The following is a 25,725-nucleotide window of genomic DNA, read 5'->3' on the forward strand; positions in this document are numbered from 1 at the left end:
CTTGATGGAAATACAGTAAGAGAATGAGAAAATGCCATGTGGGGACTAGTGCAGAAGAAATGAGTATGAATCACTTTCTTCCTCATCAAGCTGATAGATCTCTTCCACCTTCCAGAAGATCCATGTGGGTTGTGTGGTGGGGGAGAAAGATAGATCACTGAGAGACATGGAAGAAAGGTCTTTCTAGATTCATTTAACACTCTAGGTTTGTCTGACACTGTCCTTTCTTTATAACCTGCTTAGGGAAAAAAGTCCAGGACAGATACACTTTCACAGGATACTTTTCTACCCTTTGGAAATGTAGGTAGCCAGACACTGGATATTGGCTGTGTAATAGCCCCAGGTGCATTCTTACTCTTTGAGTATGCCCTGTTTCTTTTTGGATTCCAAGAAACTTGTAGAATGCTGCAGCAGTTGGGTAAACCTTGCATGCTTTCTTATTTGTTCTGAACCATCAGTTGCTTTCCACTTCCTTTTCCTTTAGTTCTTGTATAGGAAGCAATCACTTGGTGAACAATTGTTGCCTGTTCTCCATGCTCCATGTGGCTTTGATTTTCATATTGCCCTCAATTGTCTTACTTCCAGACTGATTAAGTCCTAGTGTATCTAATTGTTCTTCATACTGTAAATCACACTAGACTCTTTTTCCATTCAGCTACTCTATACCTTAAAACCATTCAGATTCAGCAAAATAATACCCCTTGAAACACTAACTTCAGAGAGTTGCTGTCTTCTCAGTGTAGGTCCAGAGGTGTGCAGAAATTGGTGTTGGAGTCTCAGGTCTGCCTGTATTGCCCATTCTGGGGGAAAGGGGTTGCAGTAAAGGAGGAAACTTCTGAGTATGAAGGACAGGTAGAAAGAAAAGTAGAAAAATGTGAAATAGAGAAAGCAGCGACCTGATCTTAACCTGTGAAATTGATAACTTCAGTACTTCAAATCATTGTAAATTGCATCAGCTCATCTTCCAGTCTCTCTTGACTCCCACACAGTGTTCAAAATTGTGTCAGCTCCTGCAAGATAGCTAGCAGCAAAGCTATTTTAAAACAGGTTTTCACAGTATGTTCACGGCAAGTAACATTTGAAAATTGATTTGGAAATGGTGCAAGTTACATGAGATGGTATAGTTGAACTTAGAGTTTTCCTTTGACCTCTTTCCTTCCCCGATCTGCAGTTCATGGGGTGTTGCTTATGTCAGTACCTTAGAATGCTTTATGTGCCTGGAGTACGTGGCTGCCTGTCCACTGTGTGAAAAATTGATTTCATCTTCCAATTGCATTTGGGCCCACTGAGAAGTGGACACTGAATATCAAATATGGGAGAAAGCATGCAGCTGAAACTGGAAATATTTCCCATGTTCTCATAGGTCATTGGCAAAGTTAATATTAGAAGAAAACATGTCAGTGTTTGTAGGTATTTATAAACTCTTGAATTAATTTTATTTCTTCTGCTGACATGTCACTTTCTATCCACATCATTTGGACAGCTTAAGAGTGAATTAATTTATCAGACTTGCTGACCAAACAGAGTAAACCGGGTGAAATGTCAGTTGTCTCTTTCAGGTGGTGAGTTAATCCATAGACCAGTGAAAGGAGACAACTCTTTATGCTTTGGCAACATCTTGCTTGTGTTTAGGAAAGGTTTTTACAAGCCGATACTATTCTGACCACTGTGCTTGAGAGTATAATTGTTTCTGAAGAGCCTTACAGGTGAGGAAGACTTTTAGTAGATAGAAGTTACAGCACTAAAATACTGATTCATCTTTTCTTAGTGTTTCAAACCTGAAATCAGTGCACACTGCCGATCTGTATGTGAAGCAATCCCCACTGCCACCTTCTGAAACACTCTCATTTTAAAGTAGGCTGAAATACAGACTACTGTTGAAGAGCTTCCACCATTAAGTTTGTCTGTATAGATTTCAACAGATAAATGGCTTACCTTGCATTCCTAGCTGTTAAAATGCTGATGAGGACTAATGATTTTTTGCAGCATCCTCAAATCCAAAAGAAATCCCAGTATATCAAGTATCTTTGCTGCGATGATGTCAGAACTCTACACCAATGGATCAATGGCATCCGCATTGCTAAGGTAACCTCCTCTAGGCAGTCTGACACTGTTCTCATGAGTTGTCATCTGTTTGAAACCACTTGAGTTACTTAGTAGAATACATACTAAATCTTACTTTCCTCTATTTACCTATCCTGAATGTGAATTGTACAGTCTTCTTACACGTTTTGTTCTCTAGCAAAATTGTTGAGCTTTCTTGTTATGATAATCCAGTAATTAGGCCCTTCTTGTTTCTGCTTCACCTCCATCACTTGACAGAGTTCTAACAGACATCATAACTATATTTTAGCCAGCTCCCTCACAGATTTTAAAAAGAAGGCTAATGGGAGAAGAGAACTGGAAAGCAGAATTGATTTCTAAGGTCCACAGGTTGGCTTGGTTTATTCTAGGATAAACAAACTGGTTTGTTTCTTTCTTTCTTTCAGCAATTCACTAATAAAAAAATTAATGTTGCCTCAGCTCCTTAACAAAGAGCGTGTTGTTTCTCTCTGGGGGGAAAAAAATGGTGGAATAGAGAAGCCGGAGGTGGAGCTCAGCAGCCTGAAGGGGTACACAGCTTATGTACAGTTGTTAAATTTGTTTATCGTTTTGCGTAGTATGGGAAGCAACTATACATGAACTATCAGGAAGCACTGAAGAGAACAGAATCAGCATATGACTGGACTTCCTTGTCTAGCTCCAGTATCAAGTCAGGCTCCAGCTCATCTAGTTTGCCAGGTAATAATGGGATCTGTCTCATAATAGAAATTTTTAACTACCTTTTTTTATCATCCCTGTCTAGAGACCTTAGGAGAGACTGTTGCAGGAAGCGGACTGTTCCTCCAAAGTCTTTCATGCTAAAAGTCTTTTACTGTTTAGTCTAAAACACAGACTTTACATCTTATTTATATATATAAATATATAAAAGCCCTGTTATATTAGTTGCAGTGGTATGTGTATTGAGAAACATACAGTACTTTCTTGTTCACCTCCAAAAAAGACTTTTTCTGACACTGAGAAGAAGAAACTTCCTCAAATTCTTGATGCCTCCATCTTCACCTGTTTGAGAAAAAGAAAGCAAATGTATGTTTTAATGATACACAGAATGTGTGTGTGTGTAGCTCTGAAACTGCTTTTGTTGACTGGAATATTCAAAATTGGAGAATAAGAAATAGTCCTTGCCCAAAGGGAAAGATCCAAATAATCTCTTTAGAGACAAACTTCAAAAACACTGTTTCTGTTCCTATGTCAATCTGTGTGTGTTGGCAGCTCCCGTTTACCTTTCAGCAGGACTGGGACTGGGTTGGTTTTTTTCACAGCCCATAAAAGTTTACAAATTGCTGAAGGTTTATAGGTCTCATTTCAGTGTTCAGAGCTGACTGACGCTTGGCCAGGTTATTCTCAACCTTCAGGGCAAGTTTCATTGTTGAAAACAGGCTATTGTGTGAAAGTGTTGTGTCCATTGCAGATACAGGTCAGGAAGTCATGCTACTGAATTGGAAAGGTTTAGAAAGTAGCCTGTGAGAATGAGCTAAGCAAATTCAGCCTAACTGAAGGTACTCTATCTTTCCAGCCATGTGGCAAAGTCTGCCAGGTGTAGCAGTAATTTCTCAGTTAACTGACAATTTCTGCATCCAGGCTGGATGTTTTTCTGGTAAAGTTTCTCTTGTGGGGAGCTGAGCCAAGAGCCCACCAGCAGTGCATGTTCTGCCAGAGCTGCAGTCCAGCTTGTGCCTAGATGCTTTCTTACCTTTGGGACTACACAGAAAGCAGCTGCCAGGCTGGAAAAAATCAGTCTGGCAGTGGCTGCCGCTGTCTTTTCAAGATACCCTGTGGATGCAGAGCATCATCTGTGTTTGCTAGTTACAGGATGCTCATTATTCCTTTTCTTCCCTTGAGGAATGGAACAGTCAGAAGCAGACTACTGCCTTGCCTAGCATAGTTTGCCTGCTGTCAGCCTATGTCCAGTGTCTGTTTTCTCGGGTTGTGCTGGAAGTGGTGCTGAAGAGAGCAGCCTACAGACATTGCAGAAATGGGGCTTTTCCCAAAGTGCAGGAGCTCTTGGGTGTTTCAGAACCTGTAAAACTTCAGAGTGTTCTCACTTCGCAGCATATCTGAGACCCTGTCATCTTTATAGAGCTTCAGATTTGGTTAATACCAGGATGCTGTTGCTCTGTTTTGTTTTCTGGACCTCAACAGCCAGGATGTGAGCTAGACTTTGTGCAGTAGTTAGAACACAGAGTTGCATTATAAGCACACTGGCTTTACTCCTGTGTTCAGAAACATATGCTAACTGTTTCTTATTTTTTTCTAAACAGAATCTCAATCAAATCATTCTAATCAGTCTGACAGTGGAGTTTCTGACACCCAGCCAGCTGGACATGTCCGTTCCCAAAGTATTGTCAGCTCCATGTTCTCTGAGGCCTGGAAACGAGGCACTCAACTGGAGGAATCCAGCAAGGTAACAAGAAGACTTTAGTTTGAGAACCAGCACCCAACAAAATGTGCAGGACAGAGTGATACCTCTTCTACCTCTGTCTCGTGTGGGATTTCTTCTCTTTTTTTAACTCTTTGTTATTGACATACACTGCCATATAATTGTTTCTTTCAGGAATCACTGTTTCAGGGAATTTAGCCTTGGAAACTTCTGTCCTTGCTTTTATTTGTGTGCACAGAAGCCCTCTGTTCTTTGAAGGCATGATACAGCCCATCCCACAGAATCCTATTAACTAATGTTGAATAAAGACAAAATAAAAAGATCAGTTGTTAACAAGTTGAATGAAATTCTTTCACTAAAATCCTTCTCCAGTTAACTAGCCACATCTTTCCATTGTGAAGATGTGAGTAACTGAGAGCTGAAGGCAGATATATCTATTTAAGAAGTACTCTGGTAGTTTTTACTCAAATGTTTTATGTTGTATTCCATGAAAATGGAAACAGTGGCCACAGATATGGTCAAAGCAAAAGCGGTAAAATTGGCAATAGTTGTGGACTGATGCAGATTTGTTATCCCCAGTTCTGGTAGTGAGTTACAAAAGATTTTAACCCATTGAAGCCTGAGGCTCAGATCTGTTGTGGTTTGGTTAGTTTTCTGTCCTTTCTGTGGTAGTTGACTGGTGTAGTTCCTTGGGAATGCTTCCAAACAGCACACTTGCCACTTACACCAGTTTGTTGTCAGACAGTTAAAGGAATTTCCAGGTTCCTGAGCAGACATGATGTCAGTATTAACTGCAGCAGTTTTGACTGGAAGTACATTGTCAGGATGCTATGAGAAGCTATCTTTACTCCTGTCAGTTTTGAACCTTCCCCAGACCCAAGTTTCAAGCTAGAGAACCAAGCTTTTTAAAACTGAAACCATGGGTGAGCCAGACAAATAGCTAAAAATAAGACAGAACATCAGATTTTCTTAAACAAGAAGGCACATGTGGCACAATGTGAAAACTGACTTGAATGTATTCTTTGGGACTGATAACTTTTCTGCAGTGCCTGCTGGCTTGTAAGTTGGCTGATTCTAATAGTAATGTAGTCCTTGGCCCAGGAATGTAGTTTGCAAAATGGTGACCCAAATTTTCTACTGCATGAGCACAACACCTGGTGCATGTTCATCAGCAGGTGGCTGCTTGTATGTGTACAACGTGCATCATTCCTGCAGGGGGGCGTTAGATGCAAAAGATGGGGCACTTGAGTGTGTCTTGGCATGTACCCAGCAGAGGCAAAGGAGAACTGCTGTGAGAATGTTATTGTTTCCTGAAGTTTGGGGTTGTGTATGAAAACCCTGTTGCTACATCCTCTGTGAGCTTTTAGGGAAGTGTTGGCAGTTTGCTACCGTGGGGTCACTGTTGTTCTTACCAAGTCCATAGTGCTGCTGGCAACTGCTCATTTAAATAAACTGCAGGAATTTTTCTGGTATCTGATTAAAGCCATTTTTAAAACGAACTGTTCACACTGCTCCCTGCTGAGGGCCATCCATGCATCAAGATTTCATTCATCTGAATTCCTTTCTATGCATAAATCCAAAACAAGGTCCGTTTCCTTGTGCAGAACAGATGAATGGATTGCGCTGACACCTCCAAAGAATCTAGAGGAAATGAATCGTGTAAAATTACCATTTGAAGCCATGTTAAAAAATTCTGAGTAAATTGGTGACAAAATTATCTTTAGTGAAATCACGGTACATGCTTTTTTATCAGGCCCGGCCCAAGGAGTTTAAATAGCAAATAAATCAGACTGCCAGTGAGAACAGAGAACCTGTGTGGCAAGGAAGGAAACAACAGTGTGCAAAAACAATTGTCATTTACATTAAAAAGTAGTAGTACTGAGACATGCCGGGTTAGGCAGATTAGTGTCCAAACAGTTGTTTCAGAGGTCTTGACTCCACAATGTTTTGGTGACAAAAACAGCAGAAAAAAAGCATAGCTGTTATTTTTAAAAACAGACACTTTTCTTTTTACAGCATTTCTGAGAGTTCCAGATAGCCATGAAAATGTGCATGGTAGTTATGCAATAAGTAATTTTTCAAGATACACAGGAGGACATCACATAGTTACAAGGAAGAACAAAGAGAATGATCTTTTTCAAGGTGGTTCAATATACAGAGTATCGTTGAATATTTTTCTGGTTGTGGAAATTTGATTTGATTCTGTGGAGATGGGACAGTCTCCTCCTCCTGAGATGCACAACATTCTTTTCCCTGTCCTGAGGGTTTAATTTGCTGACTGTGAAAATCACTGTCCAAATGGGATATGAGGAAAATTCCTCTCTTTCAAGCATTTCTAAGATAAAAAATCCACATTTCCCAAAATGTGGGTAATCTGTCCATTCACGTTTTGAAAGATTGCTGTTTGTCCAAAGAATACTTTATTCATCTGTTCATTCTTTGCAGTTGGGCAGGGAAGATCTCATTACGTCTCATTTTTGCTTGTTAGATTTTGAACAAGTTATTTCAAATGGGATGCTACAACAGGCATCAAAATGTGTGCTCATTGTGTGTGCTTTAAGTGACAAATTCCAGATTCTCTGAGGTCTTCTCATTCAGGGGTAGCTGTTCTGTTATGCCTTGGTCTCCCTCTCTGTTTTATGCGCTTTTATTTTTCCTGTTGCCTTTTGCTGTCTCAGGTGTCAAAAATGAAGCTCAGCACACTCATGGTGCCTTATACAGGGCACATTTAAGGTCAGGTGGTGCTATTTGAAACTTCATTAACCTGGGTGATTGGGAGAATGGTAATTTACAGACTAACACTTGCAAGAGATCAAGATTTCTCTCCTGTTTTGTTATGTGAACACCTTGATTTAGCTCCAGAACTGTTATACTCTTGCCTTCCAGACCTAATGTAACAGGTAGAGGCACACCCCATGTGTGTTGTAAATCACTGTTTGCTGTTTCTGACTCTAATCCTTTTGGTGGTGTTCTGCACATATAGAGGCTTTGTGCACCTGTGTTTAGAAGAAAGCAATGTGCAAACCTGCTCATACAGTGCAGATGAGCATAATTGGGCTAACTTGTGGCAAAGTGTCTTCTAATGAAGTATAGGTACCCCGTGCGGTCAACTGCAATGTTGGTGTTGCATTTCTAATGCATGTTTCTATGCTGTGCACTGTGAAATTCACAACTTGGCTTGTAGCCAAACCACTTTGTATTAGGAGGATGTTTTTAAGCTTGAGTAATGCCATTATCTCTTCTTTTTTTTTTATAAGAGCGTAGGTTTACAATTCTAGAGAAACAATTTAACCTGAGCAAAGCCCAATGAGTAGACTAAACATTGCCTGCTGCTTTCCCATTGCTCCTTCCCTTAGCTTCCCCCCATCTTTTCTTTCTTTTACCGTAATATTTGCACGTGTAGCTTTTCTTTCCTAAGCTAACTTTCTTTTGCTGATCTTCAAGCATTTCCTTCTGGTGAAATTTTCCCAGGGAACCTCAGTTGTCCTTCTTTTTCCCATTATTTTCCTTGCCAGTCATAGATACCAGAGCATGTGGAGTGGAAGGATCTCAGTAGTATTCCTATGTAGAGCTTGCTCCTCCTGTGTTAGAGCAGTTGAGGATTTCTGCCTTCCGCAACACTGAGCAGTGTCAGCCTGAGCTAACTGCCTAAAGGCATGACACATGCCCCAGGAAGCCATGTATGGTTTAACTCTGGCCTTAGTGAGCCGAGTAGATGTGTGCAGAGTCTCATCTCTGCCTGATGTCCTCTGTCATGGCCCACGGCACTCTGGGCAGTGCTCTCTTGGGTCATTACAGATGCCCACTGGGTACAGCTGCCTGCCCACAGAAGTGACAAGCCTCACTGACATTCAGCCTAGCTTGAACCTGGCTCCACTGATAATTTTGCCGGCTCCTCTCCCTGCCTGCCCAGTCAGACTGCATGGTCCAGGCTTGTCAGTGTGGAAGTCTCTTGCTGCATTGTGTTGCTAATACTTCCTGCATGCTGTAATCTGCCACTTAATTTTTAATGACAGGCACATTTAGACCTTGACTTTATAATCTCTTTGTCTCCTTCCCTCCCTCCCTCCCTCTCTGTTTCTTCTTCTCCCTTTCCACTTCCACTAAAACCCCCTTCCCCACAGGCCCGAGCGGAGCCCGCAGGCCGGCCCTTCATGTCTGCTGCACCCCCTGTGTCCCCACAGACAAAAGTGGTGACCCCCTACACAGCCTCGCAGCCGTCCCCCCCACTGCCCCCGCCGCCTCCCCCTCCTCCTCCTCCCCCGCCACCCCCACCTCCGCCCCCACCCCCCCTGCCCAGCCAGGCAGCCCCATCAGCGGCCTCAGCCGCCACCATGTTTGTCAAGTACAGCACCATCACGAGGCTGCAGAACGCTGCCCAGCATGGCGGGCCCTTTGCCAAGCCTCCCACGGTGCTGCAGGGCCCCCAGCCCACGGGGAAGCCTCCCATCCCTGTGCCCCCCAACGGGGTCATGCCACCCCCTCCTCCTCCGCCACCCCCTCCCACTCCGGGCTCCGCCATGGCGCAGCTGAAGCCGGCACCTTGTGCCCCCTCTGTGCCACAGTTCACACCGCCACCACCGCCCCCCAAAATCCATCAGGTTCAACCCAGTGTAAGCCAGGCCGCTGTCACCTCCTCACTGCCACCACCACCACCTCCCGTGCCTGCCCCACCACCACCGCAGGCACCCCCAAAGCCTGTCATGGCAGCCCTCCCTCCGCAGCCTAGTGGGAAGGCAGCGTCACCAGGGGTCACACATGTCACCCCCCCTGTGCCAGCTCCCTTGCCCCCTGCAATAAAGAAACAACCAAGTGTCACCTCTCCCCAGGTGCCACCACTGCCCACAGCCCCTCCTGGCCCTACTCCTCCTCCTACATTCCCAAAGCAGCAGAGTTTCTCTATGAAGCCTCCTCCATCCCCTCAGTCCCCGGTGCCATCTGTGGTGAAACAGATAGTTAGCCAGTTCCCACCTCCTCCCGCCCCACCTGCCACCGAGCCCCAGCCTCTAAAACCCCTTCCACTGAGCGTGGCTCCACAGTCACCTCCAGCAGTGAAGGCAAAGCCCAAATGGCAGCCTGCTTCCGCTCCCTCACCGGATTTCCCCCCTCCTCCACCAGAGAGCAGCTTAGTGTTTCCTCCTCCACCTCCTTCCCCAGCTTCCTCTGCAGGTTCTCCCCCCCCTGACAGATCAGGGTCTCCAGTCAAAAAGACCAGCAAGACATCAAGCCCTGGAGGGAAGAAACCACCTCCAACGCCTCAGCGAAACTCCAGCATCAAGTCCACCAGCTCCACTGAGTACCATGAGTCCAAGAGACCTTCAGTGGACCGCCTTGTCAGCAAATTTGCACACCCACCAGAGCCGTCAGGGTCTCCTTCCAAGGAGTCATTGCCTCCTGCAGCACCTCCAAAGCCAGGAAAGCTCAACCTTTCTGGGGTGGGCCTGCCCATCGTCCTTCCACAAGGAGGGATCCCAGCCAAGGCTCCTGCTCTGAGTGTGTCTGAGAAGGAACCTGTGGTTGAATTCCCTTCACCGCCATCCGATTCAGACTTTCCACCGCCACCACCTGAAATAGATCTTCCTCTGCCCCCGGTTGAGATCCCGTCTGTGTTTTCAGGCAGCACCTCCCCAAAAGTTGCCGTTGTCAATCCCCAGCCTCAGGCGTGGTCCAAACCACCCGTGAAAAAGGCCCCACCACCCACACGCCCCAAGCGGAATGACAGCACTCGACTGACACAGGCGGAGGTTGCAGAGCCACCGGGATCAGCTGCCCCTCAGGTGCCCACTTCACCCAAGTCCAGCCTTAGTGTTCAGCCGGGATTCCTGGCAGACCTCAACCGGACGCTGCAGCGGAAATCCATCACCCGGCACGGCTCCCTCTCCTCTGCACGGATGTCCAGAACAGAGCCCACGGCCACCATGGATGACATGGCCCTGCCTCCGCCTCCACCGGAGCTGCTGGCAGACCAGCAGAAGACAAGCAGCTTTGGGGGCGGTCATTTATCTGGCTATGCAACATTACGGAGGGGGCCACCCCCTGCACCTCCCAAAAGGGATCAGAACACCAAGCTATCGCGAGACTGGTAACCACCTCCCCAGGGCTGGTGCTCTCCGTGGCTTGTGGGCCGCTCCGTGATCGGCCAACCTGTGATCCTGTGCACTTGGAGAGGATGTGGGGATGTAGATGACAGCCCCATCGAAAGAGGTGATCTCAAACTGTAGCTAAAGCTAAATGTAAAGACATTCCCCTTTCACGGCTAGGCCAGAAAAGCTGGGGGCTTGGGGTGTTGATATTTTATTGGGAAAGGTGGGTAGAGAAGCATTAACTTACCCTTTCATTTTCTGTTACCCTTCATACAGATTGGACCAAACCCTCATTTTTCTTACATTTTCTGCATTTAGGGGAGGGGGGGAGATAATTTTTTTGTAGTGTCTGTCCACGTGAGACATGTTTGTGCATGTATTATAAGTGTAGGTATATAATATATTGTGATATATTTCATCGCAATTACAGAAGATAACCAGAATGTTTTTGTAGAACCATATTTATTGTTTCAGTCACTATATTACCTGAAATCGGACTCTGTAACTAGTCACATATTGCCACAAAGGTGAAGATGTAGGGGGCACTTTAAAGAAAGGAACTAAAACAAACAAAATACACCCCACAAACCTCTCGGCAGTTTGTGGTGGGTCAATGGTGCAGGGCTGAAGTGTTCTGCTAGTAACTGTACATTGTCCATTGAATGAAAAGTACAGATGCAACATACCAAAACATTCTGGTCATAATACTACTGAAAATGAGTATGTTCTGAGGAGGAAAAGAGATTTTATATATAGTGGGCTGGAGTGAAATATATTTATACTATAAAGAGCCTCCCCCTCCCCTCCAAATACTTTTAAAAATATACACTGCTACAAATCATTTCAAAGTTATTTGTCCATGCAGTAAATAGCATAATTATGTATTATTCCATTCTGCATTCTGACTTTCTAGTAGGCTTCATCACTTCTTTCTGTGGCTCAAGATAAATATATTTGTGTTAATCCCTTCTGAAAGCTGACAGGACTCCTGCAATCAAGGCTGACCCCCAAGGCTGACATGCGTCGATACATCACTTGTACATGTAATTCTTTCCGTGAACAAAAAGGTAGGTTTGTGTAGAGCGTTATGTACTTGGCACAAGCATACACTGCATGCAGTCTCGCCTTGTCTGTGCCTGGTGGGATATCTCTACAAAACAAGTTTGTGGAAGCATTTAAAGAAAGTTTTTGTAATTCATTGGAAACTGTCATAAAATTTCCCCTTCAGAGATTAGGGAGTGGTAATTTTGCAGAATCATAGAATAGTTAGGGTTGGACAGGACGTTAAGATCATCAAGTTCCAACTCCCCTGCCATGGGCAGGGACACCTCACACTAAACCATATCACCCAAGGCTCTGTCCAACTTGGTCTTAAACAGTGCCAGGGATGGAGCATTCACAGCTTCCTTGGGCAACCCATTCCAGTGCCTCACCACCCTAACAGTAAAGAATTTCTTCCTTATATCCAGTCTAAACCTCTGCTGTTTAAGTTTTAACCCATTACCCCTTGTCCTATCACTATGGTCCCCAGTGAGGTCTCCACGCAGCCTTCTCTTCTCCAGGCTGAACAGCCCCAACTTTCTCAGCCTGTCTTCGTACAGGAGGTGCTCCAGTCCCCTGATCATCCTCGTGACCCTCCTCTGGACTTGTTCTAACAGTTCCATGTCCTTTTTATGTTGAGGACACCAGAACTGCACACAATACTCCAAGTGAGGTCTCACGAGAGCAGAGTAGAGGGGCAGGATCACCTCCTTTGACCTGCTGGTCACGCTCCTCTTGATGCAGCCCAGGATACGGTTGGCTTTCTGGGCTGCAAGTGCACACTGCTGGCTCATGTTAAGTTTCTCATCGACCAACACCCTCAAGGCCAGCACAGTGGGAATTTTCACTCTTTTCTTAGACTCACCAGAGACTGCAACCAGTGCATAAAACTATTATTTACAAGGTTGCACTTACAGCAGTCAAGGGAGAAGACTAGAAAAAACAGCCTTGAGAGGCAATAATGTGCTAATAAGTTAATTTAAGGTCCCATATGAGTAGGAAATAGACTGTTGTATTTGCTTTGGGTTTTGTTTGCCACCGACGCACAGCCAATCACCAGAACAAGTGCTAGAGCCCTTTTCCTTATACATAAGTAGTTTCTTATCTTGCAGTCTTACCAACATATCCGGATGTTGCTGTACGGTAGTGTAGTTGATGTAAGTGGTCTTATGTACCATGCATGGTCATTACAGGGTAGTGGTACACAACCTTTGTAAAGGAACTAAAATACTCGGACTGTACCTACTCCATCTTTGGTTGTTTCAGCTTCCCTCGTCAGCATGGGGACACTGTCAAGGCTCAGGTGGCAAATGATTTCTCTGCTGGTTTACTTTTTCTCCAGAAATAAGTTTTAAGTATTTTCCTTCTCCCAAAGACTGAGACAATGGAAGTAGCTTGACTTGACAGTATCCTCAAATGTGTACAAAAGATCTAAACTTATCTCTCATTAGAGTAATTCAGGCTGATAGACTTAAGAAATAATGTGAGTGTCATTCATGCCTTTTGTTTGTTTGTTTGTTTGTTTGTTTGAATAGAGTGTTTTTTTAAAAAACTCCTAACAGTAAAATAATGTCTCTGTGAATGAATACTTTATGAATAGGAAGAAGCTTTGCTAATCAGAGGGTAAAAATGACCCAGCTATAACTATAGAGTTTTAAATAAGTGCATCTTGAAAAGAGATAAATGAATGGTGCTGTCTCTGCTGATGTCTCATGATTTTTTACAAATCTGGTTCAGCACCTCTGGAAATCATTTTACTATTTCAGACTAGTTTTTTTGAGCAATAAGTATATAGCATTGTGTGCATTTTTTAAGCACTGCTATGGAAAGGCACTTTTTGTATCTTTCAAATTGTTCACAAAGTTTTGTTTCTACTATTTTTGTGCTTATAAAGTGTCCTTAAAAGCATTTGCATTGTTGATCTAAGTACGCTCAGTGTAGCTGGCAAGCAGCTCCACAGGAAGGTTGCTGAGCTACACTGCAGTTGATGGTGCTGTAATTTTCAACACTGGTCCTCCAGCTGCTTTGTGCTGTACACAGCTCCAGGGCTCACACCCACCCGTGGAGGCAGAGGTGCAGAGCTGGAGCCGAAACTCCCCAGCTGTTACCCAGGGTAGGTGAGTGGCCGCATTCTCTGGCTCCCTGGCAAGAGGCACCTGGGCTGATGCAGCATGCTTCCAGATGAGAGCAGGAAGGGAATCCTGCTTGCACCATCTGTTTTTCTTTTGCCCCAGGACAGCTCCACTGGTGTGTGTTAGTTCCAGCCCTTTTGCTTTCGTTCATTCAGTGTGGGTACCTCTGGGCTTTGGACTCAGCAGAGCAATGTTTCGAGTGCCATTTCTTCAAAGGCATTTGAGCTTTGTTCTCATTTTCCTGTGCCCAAGTTCATCACCCTGTATCTCTCCCTAGACAGTGAATCCCCACTACTGCTGCAGGCTGCTGCACAGCTTGCTGGGAGACAGAAGTTTAATTCTTTCTTAAGTTTGCAGCAAAAATATCAAGCATCAGCAAAGGTGGCACCCGGTATTCCTTCTTGTTGCATCTTGCTTCCTCAGCCAGTAATGATACAGAAATACAGTGCTCTCAGCTGAGCACTGAAATTTTGGCAACCTGGCTGCCTTTTCAGCTTATGAGACCCCCTCATTGTAACTTGCTTTTCTAGTGTGTTTACTGCTTTTGTGACAGTAAATATTTATGCCTTATTTACAAGTAAGTTATTTTCCCCTGTGTGCACTGGTCTCATAATTGCACCATTATATTTATTTAAATCAGAAAACTGAGGGACCAGATCTCACGCACACTGCAAGAAGCTTTCTGCTTCCTTTTGGCACTGTTAAAATGAGCATGTGAGAGCTGAGCTTTCATACTGTGGACGTAAAGGTAGCAGATGCTTTGATCCTAAAATACTGAGAGCGTACAGCTGTTGTTGTGTTAAATGATGAAGCATATGCCTTTGACACTTGTTAAGGTCGGGCTGTTGGGGAAAGCCCTGCTGCCACAGGGGCAGCTGAGAGCATACAGCTGTGTTCATGAATCTGGAACAAATTTGGTGCTCGTTTCCTCTCTGCCATGCAGCAGGGTGCCTCCTGTTCTGGCAGGTTTCTGTGCCTGCAGCGCAGGTGTACAAAGCAGGGAGCCAGGCTTCTCAGACACTTTTGACTGTACTTCAGGTCTCGGAGTTGCTTTGGAAGGTAAAACAAGGCTCTTGCAGCAGCACTAAGCTTACAGGAGAAGCTATTTAACAAACCCCAAAGAAGTCTGGTTCTGAACAAACCCGAGGTACCATGTTTGAGGTGGATGTGCTGGGGTTCTGTTCAGTCTCTCAAAACCTATGGCTGAGGGAGGAAATTAGGCACAAGTCTCACAATAAAATAATCTGCTATTTTCTGTGGAAGAGGAAAGCTCCTGCTCTGTTCCTGTGGCAAACCACCACTGCTTGCTCAACTTGGTGAATGACCTCAAAGCCAAAGAGCTCCTTTCCTAAACAGTTTCCTGCAGGGCAATAGTGGCTGACTGACACATCAGGGAAACAAAGCAAAGGTCCCTGGATCACTTTGGCTTCAGATCTGGTGGGAGAGGAAGCAGCTTTTTCAACAAGTGCATTTTTACTGTTCAGGACTTGCACATTGAAATGTTCTCTTATTTCTTCTTTCTGTGCCCTTAAGCAACCAGATAAATCAGCTCAGAGACAGTGTGGCCAGTTTTCCTCCCAGTTAAAATTACTTTTTCCACAGCTTAAAGGAACCAAAAGTGCCATTTCAGCAACAGAAGGGCAAAAGAGAAATCTGGTTGTGACAGAATACTTCATAGAACTAAATTGTTTTACTTCAGTGAGATCATTGCAGCTAAATTTGTTTCTTACTCAAAATTATATGGGTCTTACTGGGAGTATCACGTCAAATACAGAATCATGTTGAAGTCAGTTGCACTCCAGGAAAGCAGTATAAATTCCTGACAGAAGGTAGTGATGGTGCAGCCAGAACATGTGAGTTTGTTTCTTTATTTTTTCACTGTTAAGCTGTAGGTTATATACTTGTTCAGACAGCATTCCTTGTTTGGACTTGATGGGAATTGTCTTTGAGGGGGATGTTTTCCCACAGCCCATTGGTGGCTCCTGGCTTTGCATTCCCTCACGCAATCAATCAGGAGGGACTGCAAACCAGAGAGGATTTAACACTACAAGGGTTAGTTTCTCTTAGACGTTTCTGTAATGTGCTGGTGGGGTTTAAGCCTGTATGTTGGAACTGTAAGTTTGTCTAAAGTTGAGTAACTTTTCTTTCTGAATTATTTTTCTTCTTCAATTAAGAAAATGCCCGTGCAGACTGACAAAACCAGTGTTACATTGCGGGGGTCAGTGCACTCTGATCTCTGTGATCCAGTGTGTCACAGGCTGTCTAATCTTGAAAAGTTTAAAACACTAAACTGCAACACGGGGTGACAACATGTGTGTATCCCTAACAATGTAAAGTAATTGATTTGCACTCAATGCATTTGCATTTGATGGCTATTTGGTGCTCTAAGGTGCTGAGTAGGAGCTCTCTGGTCATCAGCAGTGTGTAGCGGTGGTGAAGAGAGCTAGAGGAACAGGAGGAACAGGAACTAGTGCTACATGCACCATCCCTTGTGGCAGGGACTTAGGGAAATGAGTGAGAGGGAGCTTCAGTAACAGATTTTGGAATGCATACCCCCCTCATTTAAATGCGCAAATGTGACATGTATTTTAAGAGACTTGGGAATTGAACCAGCTGTTCCCTACAGTGGAAAATAGTTCCCTCCCACCTTTCCCAAGATGCCAAAGATGCATTCAAAGCTAAATTCCAGGTACTCAGATGTGCTTGCACCAGCCTGCTCTTTGGCAGCTGTTTGGCAGGAGAACAGGGATGCCACAGTTGGCTGTTGTGTATCTCTTGCCTTTAACTAACACTGGCAAGTGGGTACCCACGTGCCAGGCAGGGACAAAGGGAAGTTTAGCAAACAAACCTGTGCCCAAGGCTCCCTGCTGCCGATTTGGTGCAGCACTATAAAGTAAGTTTGTACTTCTAAAAGGAAAACTGAATGCTATGTCACAAGTTGTAATGGCACATCTTAGGTCTCCTTTCTAGTGGACTGCAGTGGACCCAAAATTAAGTGGAGCAGCAGTTTGGTTTATGGATTACACTATTAGCAGCTGCTGGTGATGTTCTGTATAATATGGGGGATGCAAATGTAAGAAAAAGTGTCATTGCTATGATGATTTGTCTGTGCAGCAAACTTGTGCTGAGTGCTGTAAATACATTCATGTTTACTGCTTTAAAAAGAAAATTGCACATTTTATCTTTCAGTGGGATTGCCTCCCCTCTTCTTCCCTTTCCAAAAAGAAAAATCAAAGCTCTTTTAGACTGATAGCTTCAGGTTGGGGGGAGCTTTGCCATATTATAAATATATATAAATATATGTATAAATATACTTTTTTAAGCATGGGAGAGGACAAAAGAAATACTACATTATAGAGTACCCAATATAGATCATTATAATGGAATATGCACAATCCAATAAAGATGTAGTTAAATTTAATAATCTGGTTTAATCCTCTGTTTTGCCATTTTCCTTTTTTATCAGTGCAGAACCCATACTGTGTTCTCAGGGCATCAGTGGTTCTCCGCTGTAGGGATCAGGTACCTGATGGCCTGCAGGTTATCAACTTATATGCTCACTCTCAAAAAAATGCTTTTTATTGTTCCTTTGCATAGCTCTTTCCCAGGGGTTGGAGCAGGCTGTACCAGTAACATGGTGCACACCAGTCACAGGTAGAAAGAAGACCTGGTCTGAAGGCTCCCCTTTTCCATCTGCCTCCTCTCTCAGGTGTGCAGTTTCCTGGTCTTGCTCTTGTTCTCTCCCATGAGAGAGTTCATGCTCTGCTCATGCAAGAACAGCTGAGGGCTGGTAAGTGCTGCTGCAGCCCCTCTCCGGGGTTGGCTCTGTTCACCTCTTCCTGGAGTACACTTGTATGCTGGCCCTGTATCACTCATCAGCTTTTACACCAGGGACTGGAATTGTTACATCAGTGGTGATGACAGGAAATGAGTAGTCATACAGAAGTGGAGGGAGGAGCTGCTACAGGCAGCAGGCTGGATGCCAGTGCTCATGCCTTCGCTGTGGGAAGTGCTGTGCTTGTAGCTCCCCTGGGATAGGGCTCCTGCATATACAACCAACTGTCTCTGGCCCTGCTGTGTTGAAAAGCCTGCAGCCAAAGACAAGGATCGTGATTCGGCAGTGGCACGCTCACAGAACACATAGTGTGTGCTTTGTTCTTTTTATTTAGGGCTCGTAACAAGAGGGTTTAGTACACAGCAACAGTTAATTCCAAGTACAATTAAAAAAATTTAAAAATTGGGGTTTTCACTCACTGGAAGGTGGTTCAAATGGCACACACAATAAAACATTACTGGTGGCATACAGCTCCCCAGAGTCCTGCAGGCTTGGTCATTTACAGTGGGCTCTACACTCAGACACTGCATCAGCAGTGCCAAAAGCAAAAGCACAGCTTGCTTTTCCTCTGACTGCAAACCAAAGAGGGAACATGGGGGGTTATCTGCTTTCAGAAAAAAAGTGCATGGACAAAATCCATGTTAGACACTGACATTTCCAGAGAATTCATAGAAACTACTTGTCCATGCAAGTTGCAAAAGACACTTTTTCAAATGTGAAAAGAAGCACTTGTTCTTTACAAAAAAAAATCTTAGACATGTCAGCACTTTACCAAGGCGCTGTAATGGAAATGAATTTGTACACAGTTCTTCCTCATTAGTCAATAGTGGTTGGATTCTTCTGTTTTTTAAGAGAAACCGAACAAATGTACTACACACATTTCAGCAGGCCTCACGCCGGTGTTCAGCAGGATCCTGGGTGTAAGCTAACCTCTGGACAACAGGCTGCTGCTGACCTTTTTGTAACACATTTTGTAATAAGCAAAGGTGCTAATAAAATCTGTATGTTTAGAGTACCAAAGAAAAAAAAAACACTTCCTGCGTGGGCAGGACATTGCACAAAACACATGAGCTTTTTGGAATGAAATGCCATGGTCTGTGAATTATTCTTTGTAACAGCAGCTGGCAAACCTCGGCTGCATCTAGCTTTCAGCATCCGTCCCACGGACGTGAGGTGGGTGTCCCACTATTCTTGCAGTTTCAAAATCAAAAGTAGATCAGTAGGACTGTTACTACACACTGACTTCAGCTACTGGGGAAAGAAAAAAAACAACTACACACTGTTCCGTTCATGCACCGTTCTGACTTCTGGGTTGTACCATTTTACCCACAAAACTGTGGCAGTACCTAAAACTCAAGATATCAAAAGGTGGAAAAGGTGAATGTACCTGTAAGCACAGCAAATTCTTGAAAGTGGTGCCCGATGAGCCATAGCTCTTTATCTGCCTGCCAGTGCTCAGCTTACACTACCATCTCTAGAGATGAGGGTTGTAAATACTTGCCCTTAGCAAATGCAACAGTGCTGTACTTTTCTCACTGCCACTGTTGTCAACATAGGAATTGAAGTCTCTGCATGGGGTTTGTAATGCTTCCTGAAATGTTGCAGTGCTCAACAAGTGACTTTATACTCTAAATGCAAGTACTGCTCCCAGTAGAAGTCACAGCACTATGGTCTTTCCAACAGCATCCTCTAGCAGCTTCCAACAGGTTGCCCTGCAAGACAATACAAATGGCACCTGTTTCACATGATGTCCTATTCCACCCCTGGGAGGAGAAGGCTTGTAAATGCTCCCAGTTTGCTAATCCACATGAAGTCACATCCTTTCTGGAAAGGAAAACATTAAAGTTTTGCTTTTGATTTATGCCTAAAGCCCAGCAACATAACTAAAAGAGCTTATTCCCACCTTGGGTCAACAATACGTATATACACACCAGGCAGGCAGCCTACCCTCTGCCACAAGAGGAGCATCAGTCCCACTGCTGCTTCACTTTTCACGATCAACTGAACCTAGATAAAAGTTGCACTTTTCAGACACTGCATTATGTCACCTTTCAGACACTGCAAATGTCAACTTTGGCTGTCACCAAGAACCTACATGGCAGCACTGCACGTAAATGCTCAGGAGCTGTGAGCTTTAACAAGAACTACCTGAATCTAAGGCTTCCTGGCATCCACTGATAAGCCACACTGCCACAGACAACTGGCACTGGGGCAGCTGTGGTTCAAACCATCAGCAATCTCCAGCCACATCCAGGAACATCTAACCCAACTAACCACAAAGACAACCTGAGTCACAGGAACATGGTCAGCCTCCTGGTAACACTACCCTGCTCTGACAGCTACCCTGGGGCCATGCTGCACCTCTTGTCCTCCAGTGAGAGCAATGGCTCTTTATTCTCACCAGTCAGACCAGCAAGTCTGCAGGCATAGCTTCAGCTCTGGTGCCTACTCCAGTCCATGGGCATGGGCACGCCATCATGATGCTTAAGCACAAAATTTGCTGCTTGCCTGTTCTGCCCCTCTCAGCCCTCTGCTGCATCAGTGAGAAACAACATGAAGCTATCATAGAAAGGTAAAAAAACCCCAAAACAATGTGATGTGACACATGCCACCTCAGCCATGTCTCTGAGTCTGGAAAGAAGGCACCAACATAACCTGCTTCAGCACTAGACAGCATTAGACTCATAGGACCTCCTCTAGCACAGGCACATGGCGGCGAGGCAGCTGTAGTTAATAGCACTGGCCCTAGCAAGAAAAGAATCTTGAATACAGCAAACCAAGGCAAGACTGACCACTAGAGGATGCTGTCCGAGTTCTGTGCACAATAAAAATAGCTGGCTGGGCTAAGGCAGCTCTCTCAAAGGGAGAATCACACTCATTTTGGCCATACAGCTTTCTTTGGGCTATTCTGGAGTGTCTCCTTCCCCCATCTCTCTCATGCATACACACTGCTGATCAACAGCCTGTGATGCTGAACACAGCTGTGGCAGCAGAACTCAGTGAAGAGATGTGCACCTATCTGAAATACTGAGGTGTTCCCCTCTTCCTTCTCCACCCCCCTTTTTAAAGTAAGCATGTAAAATAAAAAGGAGTGGGGCAAAGAAGGTTTCAGAGAAGGAGAAGTACAAGGGACAAAACTGGAAACACGACTCTTACTGACTTTACTAGCATGCAATCTATGTAACAGTAATATACACAGCCTGTTTACCTTGGCCTGGTCTAAGACCATTACATCACGCATCATCCCCAAACAAGCCACAGAATTAAAACCTGTATAAAATAAAAATATGCATAAACTTCAACAAATTTCTTTACATTAGTACTGCATAATAAAGCATAAAACCAGCAGGAGGTGACCCAAAATTTCCATCCACAGCAACTCTTGCAGCATAAACAATTCAACTCGCTATCAGCAGGGACCTGACTAACCCCTGGGCCCTCAGACCAAGGCTAGTTCCTTAAGGAGCTTCACACATTCCATTCTCAAGGTTTTGCAGCCTCGTCTTCCGTGCTGTGCTCTGGGAAGCCCTCAGCACTTCCCAGAGTTCACACTGCTCTGCTCTCACAACACAGAAAACTTGCAAGATGAAAAACTGCCTGACTGAAGAACAAGGACACGAGTGTGTGCCACACACAGAGGAGGTACACACTATACCCACCCACTCATCAGAAGCGTTCAAGCACATGCTTTTTCTTACACAGACCTGGTTAAAAACACATTTCAGCAATGCATGACCTCCCACATGGAGCATGTGTGCACAGGGAGAGAGGTTCAGCTCTCATTTAGTAACTCTAAGCTGCCCTAACTTGATGCAATTGAGCACCATGCTCAAGTCTTTACCACAGACATACCCCGGGCAAGGGAAAGGAGGAAAGCATTGACAGTCCTGGAAAACACAGCCACCCTGTGAGCACCAAAGGCTTGTGAAATACTGCTGTTCCATCACCTGGGCTGAGAGCACTGGCTCCCTGGCCAAAATGTGTAGGCCTGCCCTATGACACTAGAAACAGTCATTCCAGTGACTGACAACCTGTGTTTCCAGGCTTGCTCCCAAAGAAACAATGGGGTGAGGAAACTAACCATAGCTGCTTCTGCTAGTCTTGCTGCAAGTCACAGGTTTTCAGAGAAGCAAGTAGTGGATTGAAAGGGGGAGAAAGTAACTTCTATCTTTGTAGCAGCTTCTTCGAACTTGTACCTGCTGTAGGCTTCAACCAAACTAGTTCCGTATGCACTGTCACAAGAGTTAACATATTCTTCCACAAGCTCACAGGTGTGATCACGTTCATCCATGTCCAGCCATACAAACACACCTCACATTGTTTGTTTCCTCTTCCTCAAGCAGCTACGGTGCCTCCCCGCCCAGGTATGCACCAAACCTATACCTCCACCTTGATACTGCACTGATCACCTAACAAGGGCACTGGGTCAATTACCTGTATCCTTGCCAAAACTGTCACAAACCCAGCCTTGATGCTCTCTTGTGCACTGTTCTGTTCTACACACAGGCTTCAGAAGACAGCTGCAGCACTGTCGCACCTTTGGGGAGCTACTGCTGATACCAGCCAGAACTCAGCCAAGTGACAGAAGTTGTTCAGGAAGATGCCCTTGCCCAGGAGGCTGGTGATGCAGGGATCAGCTCAATTTGTAGGCTAACAGGACTGCAATGAGATTTACCCAGCTCACTCTGTTAACGCATGACATTTACCCAAAGATAACATTTGGTCCTTCCCGAGGGCAGACTAGTGCAGCCATCACTTTACACTGATCTGCTGGGCAGAATCACTGAGCAGCATTTTTAACTGAGACTAGATTAAAAAGCAAGCTATCAACACAAGGGGCTACAGAGCCCTCACTTGGTAATAACTCCATCCAGATCCACCAGTCAGCTCAGAATACCTATTTCTCTGTAACAGACAATGGAGAGGGCTGGGGGAAGAGCTAGGACTACTACTAGTTACTGCTTGGATTTCCATGGGAAACCAGTACACACAACAGCCCTTTTTGCTTCCACTGAAGAGATTTTGGCAACAGACATGAAGACGACAATTGCCGTTTGTCCTGCCTCTGCACAGGGCTCTCACAGTACATATGCAAATCTAATCATCAAGTACAAAATAGCCAATTTACAATACCTGATTGGATTTTTAAAATTATATTGTGCATAAGACTAAAGTCAGGGGTAAGTTTTGCTAGTGCAAGCAGGTGTGAGTAGACTTGAGCCTTAGATCACAGCCCCTAGAGTTTATCCTCAGACGCCAGGAGAACGTGTAAACTTTGTTTTGCATTCATCGTCAACAGCATCTGTGAGTTCTGTTTAAACCAGCAGCACCCATGGCAAGTAGCTCACTATGGAGAGGATCACACATCAGTGCAGAACACAAAACAAACTGGTGGCATTCAAAAGATGAGGAAATGGGGTGGGGGTCCTCTGGGCTACAGCCATTTTAATTGTCTAAACTGAAAGGTGAGTAAATGAGAGCCAGCTCTGTGTGCCCCTGTGTTAGCCTTACATGTGCAGAGCAGCTGCAGAAGTGTTTATGCTAAAGATGTAACCAGCTATCTGGAAGTCAGTTACAGGAACGCCTCTGTGTAAAATTCCAGTTTGCTAGCACATGACCTTACAGCTGCATGGGAGTATAGTATAGGAACAGGAGGGATGTTCACTGGCCGGTAACCCTTCACCACAGATATCCAGGACATCCCAAGCGCCAGGCACTGCTGCCAAGGGTAGTACCACAAGGACACACAGGATTCCAAGACATATCCCAAAGCCTGTCAGAAGTCAGAAATTGAGTAAAGTATCAGCTACTCAATGAGTTTGTTACATCTGAATGTGTCAGCTTAATTCAGCATCAGATGGTTCAGGATAGCCTCTGCTGGCAGCTGGAAGAGCCATTTGTTCAAACAACTCAAATCACTATTGGTTTATAATGGGGGAGGATAGGAAGAGGGGGAGAAGAGTGGTTGTTACAGTTATCCTTCATTCAGTTAGACTGGATGGGGCCCCAGAGGCTGGTGGAGATCTGGGAAGCCCCAACAAGCTCCTGCTGCAGGATATTCAGTGTTCTGTCCTCTAGTCTTCACTCCGAGTAATGCATGATCGACTCCACATAGTTCCCTGGGAAGAGCCCCGTCACTCCATTCATGACCCCCTCATACCAGCCGTCGTCATTTTTCTTGATGACATAAATAATGGCACCTTCTTGAAATGACAGCTCATCTTCTTTGTCCTTTGTGTAGTCATAGATTGCCACCACTAGGAAAGAACAGAGTGTGACTGTTAGGAGAAGCACAGGGAGGAGAAGTAAAAAAAAAAAATCAACCTGCCTCATAAAAAGGTCTCCACGTTCAAGGCAACCTCGGACAGCTGCACTGCCTCACCTCTGCGTGTGCAGAGTAACCTGCTGAGAGCATCAGCTTTCTCCAACCCCTTTTATAAGAGCTCATGCTTTGAAGCACATGAGTGAGGACCACTCAAACTCTTCTATTCTTACTATTTCCAGACACATCAGAGGAAAAGTTTACAAATACACAAAAAGCTTTTGGTGAGGAATGATACAAGGAAGTTGCTGTAACTCCCCACAGCTATGACTGCTATTTCAGAGTTCACGTATTAGATATATGTGCTAAACCAGATCCCTGCACAACTACCAATCAGCAGGAAAACATGGAAGAGGAAGAGCAGTAAGAGCTCTTTTCAGATCACAGTAAGCTTGACCCAAGGCTAATGTCTCAGACTTCCATCTACCTTAGACAATGCCACATTTAAATCTGTAAGATGCCTACATGCAGTCCCAGTAGTTAGAAGTCACTTCCACGCTATACAGTGCCAAGGTGGCTCCCAATTAGGAACTAGGAAGTAAGGTGGTTCTCTGAAACAAAACGTATGCCTACTCATCACAGGACAATTTTCTTACAGCTACAGAATATTTTACTGAAGGCACAAAAGCTGTCAGTAAAATCCAAGAAATTGGACAAAGCACTGGCAAATATTAAAGAGATCATTGTCCTGAAATGGCAGGAAATAGACATCAACTCAGTATGTTTTTCTATTCTCAGTCCTATCAATTATTATGTGTTCCATACAGAAAATCAGCTATGCTGGACTCTGAATACTTTAACAAATAACATCAGTCACTGCTTTGAGCACTTGGCAATGAAACACGCAATGCTGTCACTGAAAGAAAATGGATGTTGGACAGAGATCCTAAAATCTCATACTGGGGATAGAAGGGAAGATACTCTGAACAAAAGCAAGGAGAAAAAATTAACAGCATGTGTTCATGAGCACAGTGTCCAAGAGTCCTACTAAACTCATCATGCTGCTCAAAAGAAAAGAGGTCATTTCCTTTTGAGGGGCCAAAGGAATCAATACAAATATTTACTAGGGAAACCTGGATCCTGAAAAGATTATCAAGTAAAACATCCAAATCAATGCCAGTGGAGACTCAGAGTATCTATAGAGATTTTTTATATTTTGTAACAGATCTCCCAAACAGGAGATTTGTATCATTTGACTAGAGCATATTTAAAAAAAACACATGTTGCTGGTTCTATGCTTATGCCAACACCGTTGTGCAGTCCCTCATTCTAACTAGTTTTAGACAGACCATTCTAAGGAAACAAAACACAAAAGGAGAAATTCATAAAATTTCAGCTTGAGAACCAGAAGTCACTGCACAAACACATGATACAATTAAAGTCCTCCATAACTCCTCTTTAACTGCCTTCTGTGAACTATATTCTCGTTCAAAAACACTTCTTCCTACAGTCACTGTACTGTTCTAAGTCTCTTGATAATAATAATCCAAGGATCATGGTAACTTACACTTCCCTTCTTTCTCATGTTTGAGTGTACTCTAGTCCCTTCTCATACTGAATGGTCTCACTATTTCAGGATCACAAGTAGGAAATAATCTTTCCTAATTTTGTGATTAAAATCTGCTTCTTGTTAAGCCTCTTATAAAACTACCTGAAGCCTGGTTTTGTTTTTACATCACCATTGCTTTCTCCTGGCATGTTACTTTTATACTAACTGACAACATTTCTCTCTCTAAAAAGCTGTTGAATCATTCTGTCTGTAGTCCCACCAGTTCAAGTTGTGAGCTTGTCACATACCACTGAGTTACCAGGAGCCTAGGCCAGTACTGCAA

The 25,725-nt window shown here is 44.3% G+C and overlaps 2 protein-coding genes across 10 annotated transcripts in view; one reads left to right on the forward strand and one right to left on the reverse strand.

Moving 5' to 3' along the window:
- The window catches only part of RAPH1 (Ras association (RalGDS/AF-6) and pleckstrin homology domains 1), a 108,809-nt gene that overhangs the window by 74,674 nt on the left and 8,410 nt on the right, over positions 1-25,725 (forward strand). For 2 of the 3 annotated variants that reach the window (XM_034065403.1, XM_034065404.1), the window contains 4 exons: positions 1,987-2,085; positions 2,661-2,781; positions 4,362-4,504; positions 8,605-11,526. In XM_034065403.1, coding sequence (XP_033921294.1) covers positions 1,987-2,085; positions 2,661-2,781; positions 4,362-4,504; positions 8,605-10,566 — 2,325 coding nt within the window. In that variant the 3' untranslated portion in view covers positions 10,567-11,526. The other variant, XR_004549902.1, reaches the window with a different exon arrangement.
- The window catches only part of ABI2 (abl interactor 2), a 71,905-nt gene continuing 64,043 nt past the window's right edge, over positions 17,864-25,725 (reverse strand). For all 7 annotated transcript variants that reach the window (XM_034065411.1, XM_034065409.1, XM_034065408.1 and 4 more), the window contains one exon: positions 17,864-23,828. In XM_034065411.1, the coding sequence (XP_033921302.1) occupies positions 23,653-23,828 (176 nt within the window). In that variant the 3' untranslated portion in view covers positions 17,864-23,652. The remainder of the gene's footprint in view (positions 23,829-25,725) is intronic.

The sequence above is a fragment of the Melopsittacus undulatus genome, chromosome 8 (assembly GCF_012275295.1).
Source record: "Melopsittacus undulatus isolate bMelUnd1 chromosome 8, bMelUnd1.mat.Z, whole genome shotgun sequence".
NCBI classification, from domain to species: Eukaryota; Metazoa; Chordata; class Aves; order Psittaciformes; family Psittaculidae; genus Melopsittacus; species Melopsittacus undulatus.